At 47.7% G+C, this 23,455-nt stretch overlaps 1 protein-coding gene across 2 annotated transcripts in view; it reads left to right on the top strand.

Annotated features, from left to right (window-relative positions):
- Positions 1 to 23,455, top strand: part of Casr (calcium sensing receptor) — a 73,401-nt gene that overhangs the window by 44,432 nt on the left and 5,514 nt on the right. For both annotated transcript variants that reach the window (XM_060370337.1, XM_060370336.1), the window contains exons 3-6: positions 912 to 1,218; positions 5,174 to 6,058; positions 18,864 to 19,094; positions 21,595 to 21,718. In XM_060370337.1, the coding sequence (XP_060226320.1) occupies positions 912 to 1,218; positions 5,174 to 6,058; positions 18,864 to 19,094; positions 21,595 to 21,718 (1,547 nt within the window). The remainder of the gene's footprint in view (positions 1 to 911; positions 1,219 to 5,173; positions 6,059 to 18,863; positions 19,095 to 21,594; positions 21,719 to 23,455) is intronic.

Genomic DNA, 23,455 nt, shown 5'->3' with positions numbered 1-23,455 from the left:
GCTCTGTGTATTAATATCCTAATCTATTTACATTCCCCTGGTGCCTTTTTTTTTTCTTTTTTGAGATAATGTCTTACTGTGTAGCCCTGGCTGTCCTGGGACTTGCTATGCACACCAGGCTGGCTTCAAAGTCACAGCCTCATGAGTGCTGAGAGATTTAAGGCCTGTCCCACAATGCCTGGCCCCTCATTCTAATCTTTTGTTTTCTCCATAATTAATTAATTTTACAGCCTGATCAAAGGCCCCCTCCCTCCTCTCCTCCCCCCTCACACACCATTCCCCCCATTCAGACTTCCCCTTCTCTTCAGAGAAAGGGAGGTCCCCCACGGGTACTAACCTTCCATGGGGACCAACCCACCCTGGCACATAAAGTCCAATGGACTAGGCACAGCCTCCCACACTAAGTCCAAACAAGGCAGCCCCGTTAGGGGAATAGATCCAAAGGCAGGCCTCAGAGTCAGCGAGGGCTCCCGTTCCAGTCGCTGGGTTGTTTATTTGTTTGCTTGTTTTAGGCAAGGACTTTCTATGTTGCCCAGGACTGGCCTCAGACTCACAACCTTCCAGCTCCAGCCTGCCTATTCACCAGCACCACCACACCCAGCCATGGCTTCACACCAGCCTCTGCAAGTTTTATGCAGGAAGCAGCTATAAATTATTCAGCTAAACGCCAATAATAGCCCTTTGTTACTATTGTCCCCTAATTCATAAGGGATGCGCTGTGCCATCTCATGACACCTTTAAAGCCAGCCTAGAAGGAAAGTGGTGTTCCTGTTTTCACACAGAGGACCTTGACCCTCCAAGGGGTACATCACACACCCGAAGGTCGATGGAGCCTACATTCAAGCCCAACTCTGATGGCTCTTACTCTAACAACTGACCAGGATCCCACCGCTTTCCTGTCTCTCTCCCAGGTACAATTTCCGTGGATTCCGGTGGTTACAAGCCATGATTTTCGCCATAGAGGAGATAAACAGCAGCCCCGCCCTTCTTCCCAACTTGACGCTGGGATACAGGATATTCGACACCTGTAACACGGTCTCCAAGGCCTTGGAGGCCACCTTGAGTTTTGTTGCCCAGAACAAAATCGATTCTTTGAACCTGGATGAGTTCTGCAACTGCTCAGAGCACATCCCTTCCACGATCGCAGTGGTGGGCGCAACCGGCTCGGGAGTCTCCACGGCGGTAGCTAACCTGCTGGGGCTCTTCTACATCCCCCAGGTACCGATACCTCCCTCTCTGAGGCTTGTTTTCATTCGTTTTAACTATAGGTGTGTGCGCAAGCGCAGGTGCCTTCAGACACCAGAGGGTCAGAAAGATCTCCTGGAGCCAGAGTTACCATTGGTTACCAGCTAGGGTCCTGGAGATGAAACTCGGGTTCTCTGGAAGAGAAGTTCAACCACTTGACCACTGAGCCATCTCTCCGGCCCAGCTGGCACCTCCTCAGCCAGCCACGAGAGGCGTGGCGCAGGAGAAGCAGGCTTGGAGAGTTGCATGCTGTCCACGCCCTCTGTGGCTTTCTTTAGGCACAAAGACACTGTATCAGGAGCACTTGGGCTCTCTGAGGACTTTATGTCAATGAGACCTTCGCTGCTCTTCCAATATTCTTTTAAATATAACTCACATGTCACAACTAGATTTTTTTTTCTCACTGTTACTTCCCATTTCACTCCTTTACTAACTATTTTAAAGGATTTTAACTATTTTAAAGCATTCTATTTTTACCAAAAAAAAAAAGAAAAAGGACTAAGATCCTACGTGGTGAGTCTCACCATTCAAATCAAAAATATCTGCCCCTAATTCTTTTCCCTCAAAGTTCCTTCTTCCTATTGTCAGCCTTCACCCAGGGGGAAATAAAGCACGCTTTCTTGTAATGCAGGAGCTAAATCAATGTCTCACACACTTCGAAATGGACCATACTCTAATTCCCTCCAACAAATATTTACCGAGTGTGTATGAACAAACTGTCTCCACCCTACAGGAACTCAGCCTAGGCAGGAGGTAGGTGGGTTTTCAAATACCCAGTCATTCATCAAAATGTTCTATAAGCATCGATCCAAAATTGTATTCCTCTTCCTTCATGCCAAACAACAAACTCTAAATGCCATTTTATAACCTAATTTTCCCCTTTAGCACTATGACTATCAAGCCAACTTGTCTTTGAATCAATAACTACAGATCACTTTGTCAGAGTGAAAAACTACAAGAAGCTTAAATGTCCATTCATAAGAAAATAGAATCAGCTTGGTTATGATACGGCTTTCAATCGTAAATTAAATTAAGAGGTCAGACTCCAATTTTTTTCAGTGTTTAATATTTAAAATTTAATACTTCAAAATCCATATGAATAAACTTCCATTTCTCTTGTCACAAGGGGTCTGCTTCTTGGCAGACAGAGACTAATGCTTGCAACAGTGGAAGCATTCTTGTCCTACTTCTGTCCTTTTTGTACCAAAATGCTCTGACCCAGTCCGCATTAGTCGGTGTGCTGGGCGTGTTTAAATCTGGAAGTCTGGGCAGCATTGTGATGCAGCACGAAGGTTAATTGTCAGCCATGGCCGAGTGGCAGAAGATGGGAATGGTGTCAGGTAAAGAAAGAACGCGAAGGGAGAGTGCCACTTCTGCAGGGCTAGAAGGGAAGACAGGAGTATGTGTGATGACAGTGGTAAGAAGACTGCAGCTGGCTGGGTGTGCTGACACCCACACCTTCAGCCCCAGCAGGGCGGTCTCTGTGAGTCGTGAGACCAGCCTGCTCTATATGGTGAGTTCCAGGGCTACCCACTGAGTGATACTCTTGTCTCAACGTACCACATTCACGGTGCATTTAAAATAACGCTGCACAGCACGCCAGATTTAAATATCCCCAGCAACACTGACCGCCCAGAGAGACAGTCTGAAAAGCGATGATGATTGATGATGAGTCAAACTAACATACTCATCTTCAGCAGGAGTCCTTTGTTGTGGCCTCAAGTTAGAATGACTCAGGAAGATGAAACAATCCCTCTGTCTGGGCCCACACGGAAGAGCTCATGCTCTGATAGACTAGGACTGCGATCCCTCCCCCCGTGTGCTGTGCTGCAGGGTTAGGAAGCCACACGTCCATCCCTGTTACCATGGCAGTCATGCCACTGTGTAGATGTGACGAAAAGACCAGCCAGAAGAACAGCTGTCTGAATGACCCACGTAGTTGTCCCCTCTGTCAAGAAAAGTTTGATGCGGTTTTAAAGGCTTTTTTTTTTCCTGGAGGACACTGAGTGACATTTGCTTGGCTCTACAGGTTGTCATTTGAAAACAGGTCAAATATTATATGAAACATGTTAAGAGAATATGCCCATGAGAAATAGTTTGGGTTTTATGTCCTTTTGTAAATATTTTTGGTCTGTGTTTTGTTTTGTTTTTCCCAAAGGAAATGAGCAATAATGGGTAGATGTTAGGGTAAGTTCCTGGCTCTGAACTAAAGCCAGATTTTTTTTTTTTTAATCTACAAGCAAAACTTTCAGAAAGTAGTAACACGGATGGGAAGGTGATCCGGCTGTGATGTCTCCCACCATTCCACGTACATTCTTCCTGAAGCTGGTCACGTGGTCAAGGAGGCCCTTCCCTGAATAGAGGAAGGCCAGTCAGTTGAGGGTATCTGAATAGCTATCTTCCCCTACTAGAACCTCCAAACAGGCTCTCGAGAATTAATAACACATACACAACTCGTTTCATCTAATCACCTAGATCACGACGTCCTGTGGGAATGGGAGGGGATTACTCTGACAAACAAGTTGTCAGTCTCATATTATAGCTTCTAAGATCAAAGCGCTTGTCCGAAAAGTTGTGCTTGCCTTTGGCAGACAGGGTTGAGTCTTTCATAGGCCAGTATCTTTGATGTTTTTGTGTAAAGACTCTTAATTGATGAAAGAAGAAAAAAGCCTGTTGGAAGTGTTTATTTTAAAACATTGCTAAAGCAGAGTTGATTGTTTCCACTAATAAGAACTATAGGACAAGCATTCCTGTAGATTTCTTTGGCTTATTTTCTGAAGAAGTTCAGGAATACCCTCTGAAAAAGTTGAGGGGTCCATTAGGAAACTAGAGAACAAGGCTGCTAAGTGTTGCTTCACTTCCCAGAAGGACTCTACTAAATGGAAAGCTGTTCTGTTCATCAGAAGAAATGCTCTAATAACTTGGGACTCCCTAGCTGGTGAGCTGTGATGAGTCCTAGGGGTGCTTCTGGGGCCCAAACAGGGGTGATTCTCTGCAACTTTTAGGCATCAAGTAGGGCCTGGGGAGAGGAGAGCCTGAACATTACCGCTAGGGTTCGTCAGCTCTTCCATTGCCCGTCTTCTGTGCCATGATACTTTTAAAAACGTTGCAGAACTCTGTCTGGCCTAATGCTATCTGGGCTCTTTGCAGACAGTAATCTCTGAACATCAAAGAATTCCTTTCCTTGATGGACACCCATGAGCAAATGTAGCACTGCCTACAGCTCAGAGTGGGGGACCTTTCAACAGCGCTCCTTCTCCGGGCCTCTTTTTCAGCCTCTGTATTTTTGAGGCTCACGTCAGAGGCTGGACAAGTAGTCTTAGTCCTCTCCTGCATCTGAGCAAAGAAAGGGGCTTTGGATGCTAGCCGAACCACTGAGAAGCCAGGAGAAGAAAAGGTGTCTTTCTGAGGATAGTTAACAGTGTTCGTTATTGTTACTGAAGGGCAGGACCACTGAGCTCACACACTGAGCTTGACTGACTTAACTGAGCTCTTGGGGATTACTGTAAGTGGTGTTAATTTTATCTAAAGAGCAGGGGGAAAGTAGAAGAGGAATGCTGGGAAATGGGAATGGGGGAAAAATGAGCAGAGTAGGAGGAAGGATTCCTCGGGTGGGGGTGGGGAGGTCCTGTGAAGAATCTACGGTTTCTAACCACTGGAAACTGGCGTTCCCCCCAGGGAAGAGTCAGGGCTGCTGCTAGACCCAGTTTTGAAGGAATCATCACGAAGAACCGCTCACTTAGAACTAGGAAGTCCCCCCAATAAACTAACAGGTGCTTGGGGGCTCCCCTTGGGGAGGAACTGCCTGATTTTTCCCACCGTTCCATCCGGCCCACATGGAACCCGTTTGATAGGTGACCTGAGGTTAAGGCTTGAGACTCAGCTGTCACGTCACTCGCGCTCACCCCGAGTTCTCGGTTCTTCCCAGGTGAGTTATGCCTCGTCCAGCAGGCTCCTCAGCAATAAGAACCAGTTCAAATCCTTCCTCCGCACCATCCCCAACGACGAGCACCAGGCCACAGCCATGGCTGACATCATCGAGTACTTCCGTTGGAACTGGGTGGGCACCATTGCAGCGGATGATGACTACGGCCGGCCGGGCATTGAGAAGTTCCGGGAGGAGGCCGAGGAGAGAGACATCTGCATTGACTTCAGCGAGCTCATCTCCCAGTACTCCGGGGAGAAGGAGATCCAGCAGGTGGTGGAAGTGATCCAGAACTCCACGGTCAAGGTCATTGTCGTGTTCTCCAGCGGCCCAGACCTAGAGCCCCTCATCAAGGAGATCGTGCGTCGCAACATCACAGGCCGCATCTGGCTGGCCAGCGAGGCCTGGGCCAGCTCCTCTCTGATTGCTATGCCGGAGTACTTCCATGTGGTCGGGGGCACCATTGGGTTCGGCCTGAAGGCTGGGCAGATTCCCGGCTTCCGAGAATTCCTGCAGAAGGTCCATCCCAGGAAGTCTGCCCACAATGGCTTTGCCAAAGAGTTTTGGGAAGAAACGTTCAATTGCCACCTGCAGGAGGGCACTAAAGGGCCTTTACCTGTGGACAGCTTCGTGAGGGATCGCGAGGAAGCTGGCAACAGGCTAAGCAACAGCTCCACGGCCTTCCGACCCCTCTGCACGGGGGAGGAGAACCTTAGCAGTGTGGAGACCCCCTACATGGATTACGAACACCTGCGGATCTCCTACAACGTGTACTTAGCCGTCTACTCCATCGCCCACGCCCTGCAGGAAATTTACACCTGCTTACCGGGAAGAGGGCTTTTCACCAACGGGTCCTGTGCAGACATCAAGAAGGTTGAGGCCTGGCAGGTAAGTCTCTCACTTAGCTAGCAGTCCTCTGTGCGATAAAGCTGAATCAGGGGGACCCGGCGTTATTCGCTTTCAGGGCACGGTGACCGGAAGTACCCGCCCAAGAGAGCAAATGAAAGGAGGATGTATTTGGGCTCATGGTTTCCAGGGGTTGGCTCTCTCTATGGGACATTTGGTCCCATGGGCTTGGGAAGGACATGAGAGTTATAATAGCATGTGGCATAAAAGAAGTGTCCACTTCCTGGCCACTTCCTGGCAAACCAGGAAACAGAGACAAGAACCAACTTACCGTCTTCTTCCCCTCCTCCCATTCTATCCAGGCCCTCGGGCAAGGGGGCTGGTCCCCGCATCAGAGTGAGTCTTTCCTCCTCAGCTAGTCCTGTCTGAAGGCACATCTGTGGTCATACTCAGGGGCATGTCTCCATCTCCTAGGTGATTCTAAATCTAAAGACAGGGAAGGTGAGTCATCAAAGTCACCATAGAAATTGGAATATCAAAATGAGCACCAAGTAGGGCCTTGGATCCATGAAACCTTTTCAAACATATGAGAAACTGACTCCTGCAAAACTGATGGTGTTCAATGAACTGTCTCTGGAAAGCTACAGCTCAGGTGTCCATTAGGCAGATGTCCAGAGCACCTGAGGCAGTGCTCCTGAAAGTTCTCAAGTGTCTGGGAACCGACCTAGAGTGGTTTGAAAAACACCCAAGTTAAAGATGCTTTTCCTTTCGAATAACCGGCCGGTGTCTAATGCCCATTGCCTTCTGTATTATCAACAAGTCGGAAACAAGCAGTGCTGTCTTCCGACACCATGCTTGCCACTCAGCCTGGGCTGGGCTGGCCAGCTGGCCAGCTGAGCACATGCCTGGGACACCAACATAGGAAAGGCACGGCAGACCTGAAAAGGTGAGTGTTTCAAAGGGAAACAGTAGCCCTAACTACGGAACCGTCAGGACCTAGGCGACGGTCTTGCCGGGGTTCCATGGGTTAGTCATTTAGTTGTCTTGGGGTTTTGAGTTACACAGAGAAGTGACATCACAACGGTTGTCCTCTCATGAACTTCTGAAGGAAACAATCGAGTCTGGGTCACATCCTACACAGCTGCTCATTTCTTCACTGTGAACTCCGGTTTTCTCAGTTGGACTCTGTCTGACACTGTATGTTTTCTCGGTTCCAAAATGTATCAGAGAGACGGCATAAGAATGGAGTGGGGTAGCCCTTGAGCCTGAGTCAGACGGCTCAGGGTCAGCACCTGCGTTGAAGCTGTGAACTTAGGCAAGGCAAAACTCTCCAAGTGACCGCCTCCTCCCCTGTGACATGGGCCTTGCGTCTAACCCGCTGTCCACCCACGTTTCTCTTAAAAACAAAATGAGATACGAAAACGAGTTGTAAACTTGCAAGCTAGGAACAAATGTGTGGTTATCACAGTAATAGTCTGTGCGGGGGGGGGGGATGATGTGTGTTCATGTGTGGGTGTGGGCACATGTGTCACATGCATGCAGAGGTCAGAGGTCAATAGCTGGGTGTCTTCTTTAATAGATCTCTACCTAATTTTTTGAGGCAAGGTCTCTCCCTAAGCCTGGGGCTCATTGACGGTCAGTGAGCTTCCTGTGTCTGCCTCTTCCTCCTTCCCTCCATGCTATGGCTCTAGAGATGTGCCATTGTGTCTGGCCTTTCATGTATGCGCTAGAAATCAGAACCCAGGTCATCACACAAGCATTTTACTGGTTGAGCCATCTCCTCAGCTCTTATCATAGTGGTATCGTAATATGCTCATAATCAAATAGCTGACAAAGAATGATAAGTAAAACAGCCTCACATACAGATCCCAACCACCACACACCTTTCAGGGAAGATACTAAGAAACAGAGAGCACATGACTCATGTGTGTTAATGTAACACTTCACATGCAGTTCTAAGGAGTAGCTGTCTAGAATCATAAAACGAGCCAGAGATCACAGGTTCTAGCCCTCCCTGAAGTGGAAAAATCTCACCCAAACGTCACTGCCAACTGAAGTTTCTAATCTCTGTGGGATACCCAAACCTCCGTCTTCACATTGAACCACTACCAATGGTTAAGCTACGGTGACGACTTCAGGAGTCAGGCTTGCGTGGCAGAATTTTAAGGAAGATGAATTAAGGGACACTATCTCGGTGGTAAATATCATTGCATTTCATCTCTTCACATCTATGGCCCGTGAAAGGACGACCTTGGCTCTTGAAAACGCTACAGGAGCAGGGTAAGGCTTTAAGGGAAAGAAGTTTCCAGTGAGAAAGTTGGCTCTCCAGTAACTCCTCTCCCAGGCAAGGAAGTAAGGTGGCAGAGGCCAAACTTGAGTCAGTGGAGGGACTGTAGTTATGATTCAAGCTTATTAGTAATATAATAGAAAATCCAAACCAAACTGACCTGCACAAGGTGGTGGGGGGGAGTTTGTGGCTATTCTTGCTGCAAAGCCCAGTGTGTTCCCACCACAGATGATTCCATCTCTCCCTTTCTGTTCCTCATTCCCCAGTGTCTCTGTTTACTGCCTTTGCAGTAGCTTCAAGTTCAAAAAGACTAAGAAGGAGGAGAGGGTGGGGAACGGGAAGTGGACACTGAGTACAGAGCATCCGTGGCACCTGGCACTAGCTAACATGTCTTCTGTGATTACTACAGTCTCCGCTGAACCCCAGCAGCCCCCAGACTCTCTAAGTTCTTGGCCATGTCTCTCACTATCAGGAGATGAACCAGTAATGACGTGAGCACGCAGGCCTAGGTAGAAGCCTACCACCTATATGCAGTCTAACCCAAGAATCAGCTTGCAACCTCTCAACTCTTTTCTTTTAAGCCACTTGCCCAGCACCGCCCTTCAAATCGCTTATTGGCTTTTGGTGCAGCAAACTTCTTTCTCATTCGCTGTTGGCATAGCATCTTTGTCTTTCATCTCTTCCAGTTTACGTCCCCACGAAAGGAAGACCTAAGTGCCCCGAAAGGTACACCCAAGGAGCACCATGTTTTGTTTTGCTTTGTTTTTTTCCAAGCACTGTCCACCAGGAACTTTTCCCTTTTGTCAAGATTCAGTTTTTCCTTGGAAATCTTTTCCATCAGATTCCCATGTGCTTCCATTCTGTCCATTTTTCTCCCTTGGTTTGGCTGGCTTCCCGCCAAGCCTAAGTGTCTTTGGTTGATGGAAAGCCCTACCTTTGTGGCCTCTTGTCCCTGGCTAAAGTCTACAGCCCCTAAGAATGTATGCAGATAGGTGCTTCCCACTCATGCTTACAATGCATACATCTCAGCTCTAGACTCCTGCCATGGAAATACCCTCAGAGACCACAAGATGGAAATATCGGTACATTAAAAAAAAAAAAAGTGGAATTCTCAGAACTTGCGAGCATTTGCTCTTCACCCATCCTTCACAGACTTCTGTGAATGTACTGTTATGTCTTCATTTCTCTCCACTGACTCACTCATCCTTTTTCTTCCCGTCACTTCACAAAGAAAGAAAAAAGCAGCACATTATGTTGCCATATGATCTGAAGAAGAGTCTTGCTTTTTTTTTTTTTTTGATGGAGTTATCTTTATTTTTTTTTAAGCATTCTGAAAGCAGAAGAATGCTTTCTCTGGGAGAAATACTTTTATTTTAATTGCTTTTTATTGACGTATTCCTTGTGCGTAGTGATGAGCTTCCTAAAGACATTTCTTTCAAGTGTGTCATGTATTTTGACCATATTCATTCTCCCATACGTTCTCCTTTCTCTCCTCTCTTGATCCCCATTCTTTCCCAGATAGTCTCACTTCTGTTTTGTAGATGAGACTTGTGTACCTATGTAAAATCTAGGACCACAAAGAAACACATGATATTTAGCTTTCTGGGTCTGGCTTATTTTGCTTCATCAGATAATCTTTGTTTATATCCATTTTTCAGCTAATGACATAATTTCACTCTTATTTTTGGCTGATTAAACCTCCAATTCATATGTATATATGTGAGCAGTGCTACAGTGAACATGGATGAACAGGTATTAGTGACATGTTGACTTGGTCTCTTTGTATCCACACCCAGGGTCATATGGTAGTTCTACTTTTAGCTCTCTGGGGAAGTTCCATACTGGCAGTCATAGTGGCTAGTCTAATTTACATTCTCACCCATACCATATTAAGGTTCCCTTTTCCCCTCATCCTTACTAGCTATAGCTCAGTGGGAGAGAACTTACCTAGCAGTCATGAGATTTGTGGCTTCAAATCCAGTGCCATTAAAAAAAAAAAAAAATAGATGCTTTGATGTGCACCAGAAATAATCAATGTAAATCCTTCCTATCATTGATCTTAAGTGTAAAGTGATTTTCACCTCTATTTTCCCCATTGCATGACTCAAAGGCAAAGTATTGTGCAAAATATAAAGCGCTCAAATATAAAACTTACAAGCCAGCATGCCAAAAGAACTACTAAAGGCGCTCAAAGAGATGACTTAGGGGCTGGGGAGATAGACCTGTGGTTAGGAGCACTGGTTCTTCAGCCAGTGTACCTCGGCTCAATTCCCAACACCCACACGGTGGTTCCCAGCTGGCTCTAATTCCACATCCAGGGGACCCAATGCCCTCTCCTTGTCTCTGCATGTGATCCACAGACATGCATTCAGACGGAGCATCATATACATAAACTCAATTCATTAGCTATTTAAAAGGAGAAATGGCACGCAGAGAAGCCCAGAAATGGTTCTGCAATTTATAAGCATTGGCTGCTCTTACAGCGGACTCAAAGTCAATCCTGGCACCCACATGGAGACTTAAAACCATCTTTAACTCAGTCCCAGGGGATCCTTCATTGTCTTCCGGCTTCTGTCAACACCAGGCATGCACACAGTATATAAACATCTATGAAAACAAATTACCCGTGAACACAGTAAAATAGCACAGCTAATTTTCTGCAATCTTCCTCCCCCCCCAACTTATCTCTTTATCTCTGTCCCCCTGGGAACACAGCGTCCACTCCAGCCAGGGAAGCAGGTAGCCTAAGTGTGGCTTTTCATGTCTTCAGTCTCACCCCCGTCTCTGTAGCAGACTCCCTTTCGTGGCCTCCCTCTCCTCTCTGCCCCCTCCTCCAGGATATCACCCAAATCTTCCCCTCCAATCCCCCCCCCCCGGCACACACACAGACAGCTCATCCCGCTATCCCAGCAGCCTTTCTCTGGGGACTCTACAGTCAAGCCTGACAGCGAAGCAGGCCAGCGGCACATTGTGACTACCCGCCTGGACGGCACCGTTCTCAGCTGCCACCTGATAGTCTGCTGACCTTAGGCGGCCACTTCCTGCCTCATGCCCCACTTTCCTGGCCCGAGAAATGGGCATCGTGGGACTTTATAAGTTTGTTATAAGTTAATAATCAGTTAATTTGCACAAGGTGCTCAGGATGGTTCCTAAGTAAGGAAGGAAATAAATAAATTAATCGATTAATTAATTAATTAATTAATAGTGGTCTTGAGCACTAACATCTTAAGAGTGAGGAAAGAAAGACCCACAGTGACTAAAATCATTTACCAGGAAGAAAGGCCTTGTCCGGATGATCTGTGTCCTGTCAAGCCCAGTGTTAGCTCCAAAACAGCTATGTGCTCAACAGGTCCCTCTACACACACGCTCTCTAGAACCTGAGAGGCTGCTGGCCCATAGAAGGGTGCCTAGAGGAGACGCCGGTACAGTGGTGAGCTCAGGCACTTGTCCTCACAGCCCAGTTCACACACACACACACACACACACACACTTTCTACAGGAAGAAAGTACGGTGTGGGGAAAGCTGCTTGCGGATATGACTGCCCCTGTGAGGTCAAATCCAACATCTTTTTGTCTGTATCAAATACGACTATATCTCCCATCCTCAAAACAGCCCTTTTGTTCCTACTTGTGACATAAGCAAATAAAGGGAGAGAGCTGGCCACAGAGATCTCCTGAAAGAAGACACAACTTAAGCAGACGGTAGGACGGTGTAGGGACAGACAGAGGAGGGAGAAGGTGTGCAGTCGTGGAGAAACGGACATGCTCTCAATCGGCTGGCTGTGGGCCTGGTATTCTGCATGGTAGGAACCACGTGGGCCACTCTTTACTGAGCATCTATTATGTAGAGGTAGAAATACGAGGCTGGTCTTTGGCGGGTATATAAAGGCGGCCAGTGAGAGCATCAGATAGGCCGGAGCTGCAGCAGGTGGCCCGCTCTGGGGTCACAGATCTCAGTCAAGCCTGAGGGTGGGGGTGCTGGGTCTGAGCCCTACAAGAGTGTTAACGGCTCTTGCGTTGCCCTAGAAAGTCAGGACTCCCCAGCCTTTCACAAAGGCCAAAAATAAGCTCCCAGGCCTGTGGTGTCTTTAGACCCTTGGCCCTTAAAGCGGCTGCCGCTGCTCTCACCAGTGTCGGTGTCACAGCCTTGGCCACCACTACCCCTCTTGTGTTGCAGATCTCAGTGCTCTGTCTCTACCACATGAAGGCCTGTCTTTCCCTGTGACTCCCTACTTCTGAGATTCAGCCACACCTTGCTGCCCCAGTGACTCAGACCTAAATAGCTGGAAAAGCAGCGTTTGTATCAATCAAAGCAGACCTTTCCCCCACATAGAGGTTTGTGTCTATGCTAGGCCTGGCATTGTCCCTTTCGCACGAGTCACAGAAATCCCCCTGCCAGGCACCCCAGGGACATTCTCTGACTTTGGTTTGGATAAGTATCATGACAGAGAAAGCCCCTCTTAGGCTGCTCCAGACAGTCAAGCCTGTGATGCAGCCCAGAAGCCAGAGCAAGTGTTCAGATTGTAGTGTGTCTTCCACAAGGCATCCACGGGGTGTCCCCAACAGCTGGCGTGGGTGTCAGAGTGGTTCTGTTGGCTGCTCGAGTGACAGTCTTTTTTTCCCAAGGGAGCCAGCTCAGCAGAGAAGATTCCAACAGCTGGGGACAGGGAGAACCGTCCAATGCCCACTTCCCTGCTTCTTCATGGAAAAATAAACATCAGAAAGAGTGCTTATAGTAAGAACTTGTCGTTGACACTGATGGTGATTTTAAATGGTTTTCACAGTGCTCTAACAATACCTGACACTTGATTAGTGCCCCAGGAAGAGCACGGTCCCTTCCTTGGTCTCAGCCAGGGATGGTCAGTACTGCTTCATAAATTTGGTCTGAAGCCCGTTTCTGCATTATGAGTGCAGCGGATGACAGAGGTGAGGGAAATGCTGTGATAAAGACATTGAGCATATAAGCAAGGGGCTGGAGAGATGGCGCAGTGCGTAAGCACACTTGATGTGCAGCATCAGGACCGGAGTCCGATTCCTGATGCAGCCCTCGTGCCTGGAACTCTAGAGCTGTGAAAGCAGGACTAGAGATTACTGGGGCTTGCTGGCCAGCAGCCTACTTCCACTTCAGGAGGAGACCCTTTCTCAGAGGGACAGAGCAGAACCAGCTGTCCTTGGGCCTCTGTACAAACGCGCACACACACACACGCGCACACACACACACACACACACACACACACACACACGCGCATGCACACACACACCACATTCGCACTGAAAAATAGATTCTCTCTCAAGCTGGGCATGATGGCACTGGCTGCTCTGTTCCAGAGGACCTGGGTTCAATTCCCAGTGCACACACAGTAGCTCACAGCAGTCTGTTGCTCCAGTTCCAAGAGATCAGATGTACTCTCTGGCCTCCTGGAGGAACCGCGCATGCACACGGTACGCAGACATGGATGCAGGCACAATACCATACATACAAAATAACAGCCGTTGAGAGAACAGTGACTTCATCCTCACCAAAGCCAGAGCGTACCCGATTCTCTCAAACCAATCTCGGGCTTGCCAGGCACTGTTCTTACACTGATGCCAGCAGGATCTGGGCTTTAAAATCTCCTTTGTGCACCCGAAGGGTCCTGTTTACTTCTAGTGTGCTAGAAAACTGGGGAGGGGGAACAGGATTTCAGAGCAATTGTGGGGGAAATGGAAAATTCACAACTTAGGAGACTGCAGTCAGGTCCAGCTGAATCCCTAGTTTAGAAATCCAGCGTAATGAGTTCTTAGTGGAAACCCGAAAACTTTGAGGATATGATTTTGGGGCATACTGTTCCAGGTTAAGAACATGGTTGATCTGAAAATCTCTGCCCTGCAGACTATCAATGCAGATGCTGAGACTTATGGGCAACCTTTGGGCAGAGTGCAGAGAATCTTAGGAAAGAAGTGGGAAACAGTAAGATCTGGAGAGGACAGGAACTCCATAATGAGAGCAACAGAACCAAAAAATCTGAGCACAGAGGTCTTTCCTGAGACTGATACTCCAACCAAGGACTATGCATGGAGATAACCTAAGACACCTGCACAGATGTAGCCCATGGCAGTTCAGTATCCAAGTGGGTTCCATTGTGATAGGAACAAGGACTGTCTCTGACATGAACTGATTGGCCTGCTCTTTAATTACCTCCCCCTGAGGGGGAAGCAGCATTACCAGGCCACAGAAGAGGACAAGGCAGCCATTCCTGATGAGACCTAATTGACTAGGATCAGAAGGAAGGAAAAGAAGACCTCCCCTATCAGTGGACTTGGGGAGGGGCATGCATGCAGAGGGTGGAGGAAGGGAGGGATTGGGACAGGAGGAGGGAGGGAACCACGGGGGGGGGTGGATACAAAGCCAGTAAAGTGTAATCAATAAAGAAAAATTAAAGAAAGAAAGAAAAAAAAAAAAGGACATGGTTGAAATCTCAAGCCAGAACCAACAGTGACGCACAACTCCCGTAGCCAGTGATGTTTGTCTGTTTGCTGTTTTGTTTGTTTTTTTTTTTGTGTGTGTGTGTGTATGTGTGTGTGTCATCTGTCCCTGTGGAAGACAACTGGCCAGTTACGAATTGCTAGCATTCCAGCTCCTGTCCCCATCTTTCCCTACTCCTAGACAGTTTCACTTAGAGGGCAGTGGACGGAAGAAAGAAAAGGAGCCATCTGCCACTTTGTGTGTTAGGAGCCAAGAAACCCAAACAGAGGAAAGAAATTGGTGCTGATTGCTCTAGCTTTCCTAGTGCATATGATATTATTCAGTTCTCAGAGAAGCAGGACAATAGACTCTGGATACACATATGCATTTATAGAAGGTGAGAGGTCCTCGGTCTACAGGCCGGCGACACAGGATGCTGGGAGCATGGCTCCATCCCAGTCAGAAGACCTCATAACTGGGGAAGCCAGTAGTGCGACCCTCAGCTGGAAGATGAAAGCCTGAGCACCTGTGGGGGCAGCTGTTGGTGTTAAGTCCCGAGGTCCAGAGCCTGGGCTTCTGACATGCAACAAAGAGGCAAGTGTGTCTCCAGTCTTAGGGAGGGGGGCCAGTTTGACTCTGTTTTCTCTGATTACCTAGAGGTTGTATTGGTATCTGTGGCTCTCCCTCCTTCCTAGGGTCATTGGCCACCATTCCTGAGGTCGTTCGCCACCGGTACTCAGGAACAAGGGAGCAGAAGTGATGAGCCAGGGATTCAGTGGCCCGTGAGCATGAGTAAAAATGACCTTCCGGGACCAGCTTCAGAGAGGGAGATCAATTTTACTCAGGGTGAACTCTGGGGCAGGGGGAGGGTTATCCAGAGTGGGCAAAGGTCTTTGCCTGAAGGACTAAGGTACTAAGATGCCTCATTTAAGTGGGAAGGCGGTGCAGGAATCCCAGGTGCTTTCTCAATGGGTTCTTGTCGGAGAAAGGGAATTGGACCTGTAGTTTCCCTCAGGGCTATATGACATTCCTCAGGTAGAGGGTGTGGGAGGCCTGGGATCCCCCAAGCAGAGAAGAGGAAGCCTCCGCAAAGGCAGTGCTCCATTTTGTGCCAAGCTCATGGCTTTCCGGTCATGGCTGACTGGGACCTCAGCATCAGGGTTTCCCAAGGTGTCCACTGACATCAGGTGTGGGTCCTCCCCACCAGACCAACTGCACTCAATGCTAGCCCCGTCTGAAGTATGCCAACAGGCTCACCCAGGTAACATTTTACCAGGATTGTGGATAATCAGCAATCCAGGCAGCTCGACACCTAATGTTAATGATCACATACACACACAAGCTTTTTTTTTTTTTTTTTAATGAGAGTGATGCTTTTCTGAAAAATGCGTTTAATAAGGAACTATATTGACCTCTTCGTCGTGGACCCTGAGCCGGTTCTATTGGAGGCAATGTGGAGCAGCAGAGAGGGGTGCTTACAACCCAGACCTTTACCAACACCCAGCTGTGTGATGTGTGAAGGGAACCCACAGGGTTCTGAGACACCAGTGAATCTAGATACGCAGACCTTGACGCTGACACATGGCGTGGAGAGGAGACAGGCTTCCATCCTCTCTGCTGTTCTCGTCTCCTTTCACGCAAAGCCAGAGTTGCTGTGGCAAATGGAGAGGGCAGCAACCAGACCATGTTCCATGACAAAATAATGACAGGTGTAGGAGACAGATGTGGAGCATCTGATAGCTTCCTAGAGAAATCTGAAGAACTCTGAGCCATGGAAAGTCCTCAGCCAGAAGTGGGAGGAACCAAGTATAGCTTGGGAAGGATGGACTGGCCACATCACAGAGGTCTTGGGGGGTGGAGGGGAGAAGAATGAGACTCTGAGAACAGCAGGCAGGAGTCTGTTAGAGAGCAGAGGGCTGTGCGCTCCCGAGGGAAAGACAGATGTGACCACACAGGCAAGCCTTTTGTAAGAGAAAGTAGGAAAGGCAGGCGGCACACGCAAAAGGGGGCACGTGGGAAATAACCACTCTGGTCAAGAATGATTTAAGAAGTGAAAACCTAAGACTGAAGGCTAGGGAGGGCTCAGGAGGAAATGGGTGGCATAAGACCTCGGTGGGATTCATTCCCCGCCAGTTTCGAGGATGGTTCTGTCTGGCTGCAGAACTGGCTAGCGTGGAACCAGCGGTCCCTATCCCCAAAGTCCTGGAACAAAAGCCAGGGCAGCCAGAGGGGCAGCGAGGACACTAAGGGAGTGGACTGTAAAAAGCAGGCCTGGTGGAGCAGCCAGGTACATGCCTACGAGTGAGCAGGACTTCTGCCTCCAAATGTGTCTCTGAGTTCTTATGGGTAAATCCAGGTGACTCCTGTCCTCTGTCCTTACAATAAATGCTTATTATAAAATCCAATCAATACAAGAATATGGTAAGTAGCAGTGCCGCCTCTGGGAGGTTCCCCTGGGTCTCTGGCCAGGCCAACAAGTCTTGTCATAGTTTGTCATATACATTAGATATCTGTGAAAAAGTGGTGTTTGTCTGGGTCTCAGAGAGGACAGTGAGGCTGTGACTATATGGACTTATACTAAACTTTTTCCTATTAGATACTGGATTTTAAGTACTTTTAAAATAATGATAAATTGGGCTGGAGAGATGGCTCAGAGGTTAAAAGCACTGTCTCCTCTACCAAAGCTCCTGAGTTCAGTTCCTAGTAATCACCTGGTGACTCACGACCATCTATAATGAGATCTGCTGCCTTCTTCTGGTGTGTAGGCATACATGCAGGCAGAATACCAAATAAATAAATAAATCTTAAAAAAAAATAACAATGACAAATTGGGCATGGTGTCACATGCCTGTAATACCAGCAATCAAGAGGCAGAGGCAGGAAGATTGTGAGTTCAAGGCCAGCCTAGGCTATGTGGTGAAACTGTACCCATCCCCCCTCCCCCCCCCCCAAAAAAAAAAACCTATGAAAGTGGATGCTGCCTCTAAATGTTCTCCAATCCACAGACCAGAGAAGTCACTGCTTAAGTCACTTTAGCCAATCCAGCCAGGCCTCAACACACCTCAGGCAAGAAAGTGGGGACCACAAGGGACAGAGAGGGAGGACTCTTGAGGTACGGTAGAAATGAGTATGCCATACTCATGACTAGGCCCATCTTCTCACTTGGTGCCTCAGTGGCACAGAACATGAGCCGCAGCAGAGCATGATGCTTACCAGCAGGGGCTGGCAATCCTGGACAAAATCCTTCAGTTTTCTGTACCTCAGTTCCCCAACTAATACAATGAGGAGTGGAGCCAGGTATGGTGACGCACACTTTAACCTCTGCACTCAGGAGGCAGGGGTGAGCAGAAGTTGAAGATCAGTACAGTCTGCAAAGTGAGTCCCAGGCCAGACAGAGCTGCACAGTGAGACCTGTCTCAAACACAAAAACAGAAGGGAGTGGGCATTCATGCTATTTTGTGATTAAAATGACATGAAGCACTATGGACCATGCCTCAAAGGCAAGAAAATGATTAGTACTTAAAATGTAAGTGGCACGTGTGTATTAACAATTACTACAGTTGATTTTCTTGTGCAAGGGTTCTGTGACCCCCTAAGATCTTATATAAACTCAAGGATACCCCATGATTGTCAACAGCGGCAGCCAGGGCACCACCGCGGTCTGTCTCTTCTCTTAGCTGCACTGAATTTTGGCAGCAAGACATCTCCATAGACTCAAAACCACAGGGAAAGGAGGTGGGAACAGCAGAACTCTCAGTCTTCCCCCGTACCCCACTCAGGGGACACCAGGAAGGGCCTGGCTTTGCTGGTCACAGTTCCACAAGGCTGTGGTGGACCTGCAGACGCTGTCATCTGACTGGAGTCACGGGAGATACATTCTTTCCTCTTCTCCATCTTCAAAAAGTGTTTCCTACACCCACTTAGATTTTGGGTAGTCAATAAACTCGTGGCTTACCACAGCTACCGTGCAAGCACCATGAGGAAAACCAGAGAAAGGCCTCTTCTTCAGTTTCATGTCTCTTCCTTTGCTGAAATGAGATATTCATGATGCACAACCACCATAGCCACATGTAGCAGTCCAATGGCTCCTCTTCACTCACCATTGTCCTCCTCAGGTCCTGAAGCACCTGCGGCACCTCAACTTCACCAACAACATGGGGGAGCAGGTGGCATTCGACGAGTGTGGTGACCTGCTGGGGAACTATTCCATCATCAACTGGCACCTCTCCCCAGAGGACGGCTCCATTGTGTTCAAGGAAGTTGGGTACTACAACGGAAATGCCAGGAAAGGAGACAGACTCTTCATCAATGAGGAGAAGATCTTGTGGAATGGCTTCTCCCGAGAGGTATGAGCGAAACAGGCCATGCTGCCGTCACAGAGAGGGAACTGCTGGCTTGGGAGGGCCTTGGGACTCATCACAGGCTTCTAGAATAATGTCTTCTCCTTAGCGCCCCAGCTCTGAGCATCCAGGGTTTCAATGAATTGCAAGAGTACTTAGTGATGAGAGGAAGCCTAGCAGCCTGAACTTCGTGATTAACCTCACTTTTGACTCTCTGGCTAGTCATAAAGTTTCCCAAGCTAAAACTTGCCCCCCAACCAGAGCAAAATATTAAAGCAAACATCTCTCAAGTCAGTGACTCTCAACTGTCACTGAAGGAGACATCCTCCCTACCTTGTGCAGGGGATTCAAGTTGGAGATTGAAGGGACTGCTTTCCAGGTTGTCACAATGACCCGGAAGTAATAATGGTTTTCAATGCTTGGGGTTCAGGGAATGCTAAATGCCCAGCAAGCATGAGACAATCTTTCATAGCATTTTCCACCCACCCTAGTTTCCATTAACCATGCAGAGTTGTGAGCCAAAATAGAGCCGGGTGCTTTAGAATAAGAACATTCAAGCAGTCTCCAGCTGACTCATCCATCAGAGCGTCATTTATTCTACGTTGGGAGCCCTCTAGCCAAGAGGAAGACACTTGTGACTCTGGTCAAGGTGTCCTGCCCCATGTCACCATATCTGAAAGTCTGAATAACTAGAAGGCCATCGCTCAATAAAGATACTCTTTAAGAAAAGATATAGGGTATCCTGAAATGATAAACATTCTGTGTGTGTGTGTGAGTGTGTGTGTGTGAGTGTGTGTGAGTGTGTGAGTGTGTGTGTGTGTGTGTGTGCATGCACTAATGCCCAGGTTAGTTTTGTATGTTTGTTTGTCTGTTGGAGGAGGGGGGATCACCTAGGAAAAAAAGGAAACCTCAATTGAAAAAAAAAAAATGTCCCCATCAGATTCACCTGTGGGTACGTCCGTGAAGCATTTTCTTGATTAATGATTGATGAGGGAATGCACAGCCCAGTGTGGCTTTTGCTACCCTTTGGAAGGTAGACCTGAGGAGCAAAAAAACAGGCTGAGTAAGCCATGGGGAACAAGCCTGTAAGCAGCATCCCTTCCTGTCCTGGCTTTCCATGATGATGGACTGCAGCCTGAAGGACAAATAAGCCATTTCCTCCCCAGGTTGTTTTTGGCCCTGGTTTTCATCACAGTGACAAAGGCATAACTAGGCTGCTAGAATGGGGCAGGATGTGGAGCCCAGACCCTCTGCAGTAGCAGCCTCAGGACCAGGCATCCTCTACAACCCCGCAAGAGTCTAGATGAGAGCTGCTACATTGCTCTTTGCATTGCTTTTCTGTTATGATCGTCCAGCATTCTGAACCACTTTTCTTTTTTTTAACATTTATTTTTTTATTTTATGTATATGAGTACTCTGTTTTTATCCACACCGGAAGAGAAAATCAGATCCCTTTACAGATAGCTGTGAGCCACCACATGGTGTGCGGGAATTGAACTCAGGGCCTCTAGAAGAGCAGCCATCTCTCCAAGCCACAAACCACTTTTCATAACATAACCAAAGAGTCAACTTGTTCTTATTGCTGAATTTCTGCGATCTTGCTGTTTCCCAGTATGTGAGTTGGCTTTGCCATGGGGAGGTGTCCCCATGACAGTGAGTCTCATCCACGGTGGGCAGGTCCTCACCCCAGTCACAAAATGTGTCATGACCTTTTCAGAATGGAGGTTTGGGGATTCCACAGGTTAAACTCTCCTGCCCACTAATTATACCTCTGTCTACGTTCCAAATGACTGGAGCCCAAACTGACTGGTCACCCCATGACCAGTACAGCCTGATTGTATCATCAGCTTATCATTTGCCCCACTATTAGATGTAATTATCTGTCATTGGCACAGTCTCATCTCTCCTCCTGCTTGGAAGCTATTTCCTGTACAGTTCCCTATAACCCTAATGTCCTCTATCGGGCTATGGGCATGACAGGCTTAAACATGAGTAAATGTGTAACAGAGATAATCCTTCAAAGTGCAGTCATTTATGTTCCTAACTATTGACAGCAATATAAATTAAACTTCAATTTTCGATTGAAATGTGATCTGAAAACTAGCACACAGTAGGAACCCAACAAACCTTGGAGTCAAACTGACTCTTTTCTGGAAATTTTATAGAAGCCACCACAGAAATACCATGTATGTTTAATTATGAAGTATATATTGATAATTTCTTTACAAATCCCATGAAGTTGCTACTGGGATCAAGTGAGATCTAGGACTTGGCGTATGTGTTTGAACCAAACCATCAAGTATGTCCTCACTTGGCCTTACCACCTTTCGCTTTTACAGGAAACAGGACCAAGGACCCTGGTCCTCTCTCCATCCGGAAGGGCCCAGAGTCAGCCACACTGATCCTTACACCCAAACTCCCTCACGTTGCCCGTGTCAAAGGAGTGGGATGACTGACCCCTGACCACCAGCCGCAACCCTCTCACTTGCATGTTCTCTGCCCTCAGGTGCCCTTCTCCAACTGCAGCCGGGACTGTCTGGCAGGGACCAGGAAGGGAATCATCGAGGGCGAGCCCACCTGTTGCTTTGAGTGTGTAGAGTGCCCTGATGGGGAGTACAGTGACGAGACAGGTAAGGGATCTACCCTTCCCACACCCTGCACAGGACTCGGGCTGCCTCAGGTGTCTACAAAGCCCACGGGGGGAGCTGGGCAGAGCCGGTGCTTAGAACCATTGTCCTTCTAAGGAGAGCATGCCTAGCTATGCACACCGGTGGGCACGAGATGGAAGTGAAAGTCCTTGTCAGGTGTCTTTTTAAGATTCCAGGTATTATAAGCATTCCTGCCACATACCTCTCTCCGCCTCCGACACTGCCCTCTAATGGTGTGTGTCCGTCCCTTCTCTTAAAGCTCCACGTGGCCCTACGTGGGCAAAGTGGCATCTGTGCCAGTTTGAGTTAACAGGCTTGAGTGACAGGTTTCCTGCCGGTGCCTGCTGTTGTTTGATGGCTCTGATGTTCTTCCTGGGTCTCCAGCTCTCTTGGTATTTATTTATTAGTTAGGTACGTAGTTAGTTAGTTAGTTAGTTAGTTATTGTTTGCTATTTATTTTATGTGTGTGAGTGTTTTGCTTGCATGTATGTATTGCACCAAGGGCATGCCTGGTGGCCGTGGGTGTCAGAAGAGAATATTAGATTCCCTAGAACTGGAATTACAGATGGCTATGAGCTGCCGTGTCAGTGCAGGATGCCAGCATGGCTTCTCTGCAAGAGCAGCAAGTGCTCCTCACCACTGAGTCATCTCTCCAGTCCAGGCTCAGGTTCTTCTAAAGGAGAACCATAATTAGACCTTTTATGAAACTGTGATAATTAAACAAGTTAATACTAAGTTCTACACATATGCTCCTTAAATAAAACCTTGGCTTTTGCATATTGAAAGGACTAGATAAATATTGACTACAATTCTTGTTCTTTCAACCTTACCACAATGATAGGCTCATTTTTCCCTCTATCTTAGCTATGAGGAAACTGAGGTTTGGAGAGTTAACTGTGACCAAGGTTCCACAGCTAGTAAATGGCATGGCCAGGATCCCATCCCAGTCTCTAACAGAAAAATCCATGCTCCCTTCTCTGGTCTGAACCACGAAGTGCCAGGCAGGCAGTAAACTTAGTAAATACTCGGAATCTAGATCAGTTTTCCTCAACCTATGGGTCGTGCCCCCCGTGGGATCATATATGATATTCTGCATATCAGATATTTACATTATTATTATTATTCATAACAGTAGCAAAATTACAGTTATGAAGTAGCAACAAAAATAACTTTAGAGTTGGGGAGGTCACCACAACCTGAGGAACTGTGTTAGCAGGTTGCAGCATTAGGAAGGTAGGTTGAAAACCACTAATCTGGGTAACTATGTGGACTGGCTCTTCGTAAAGTTGAGAACATAGGTATGACTGGCCACGTGCACGGGGCACTCCGCCTTCCTCTAAAAGGACATCTTTTCTGGCATGGCAGCACAGCCCAGGCACATATCCAAAAGAAGCCAGGCTGTGTGGCAGAGAGCAGCGGTGCTCACATCCTTCACTCCTGTCACCGCGTTACTTACTAGCTGTTTGCACCCCGCAACACCATCCTGAAAACCTCAAACATCAACAATTTAACTTGTTTAAAAAAAACAGAAAGAGTGTAGGTAAGACAGAACCTGAAACAGAGTTGCGGCCTTGTTAGACCTCTGGGGTGCCAGGAAGCGTCTGCTGCTTACTGTTGCAGACAGTATGAAAAGAAATGGGCCACCCCGCAGTTGTTGGGGAGGGGTACAGCAAAAACCTTCAGAGGTGTTCATTCTCGGTAGACGTAAGACCCAACAAT

This window comes from Meriones unguiculatus, chromosome 17 (assembly GCF_030254825.1).
Source record: "Meriones unguiculatus strain TT.TT164.6M chromosome 17, Bangor_MerUng_6.1, whole genome shotgun sequence".
Taxonomy (NCBI): Eukaryota; Metazoa; Chordata; class Mammalia; order Rodentia; family Muridae; genus Meriones; species Meriones unguiculatus.
Note: the sequence above shows the minus strand (reverse complement) of the source record. Positions and strands in the feature narration are given on the sequence as shown.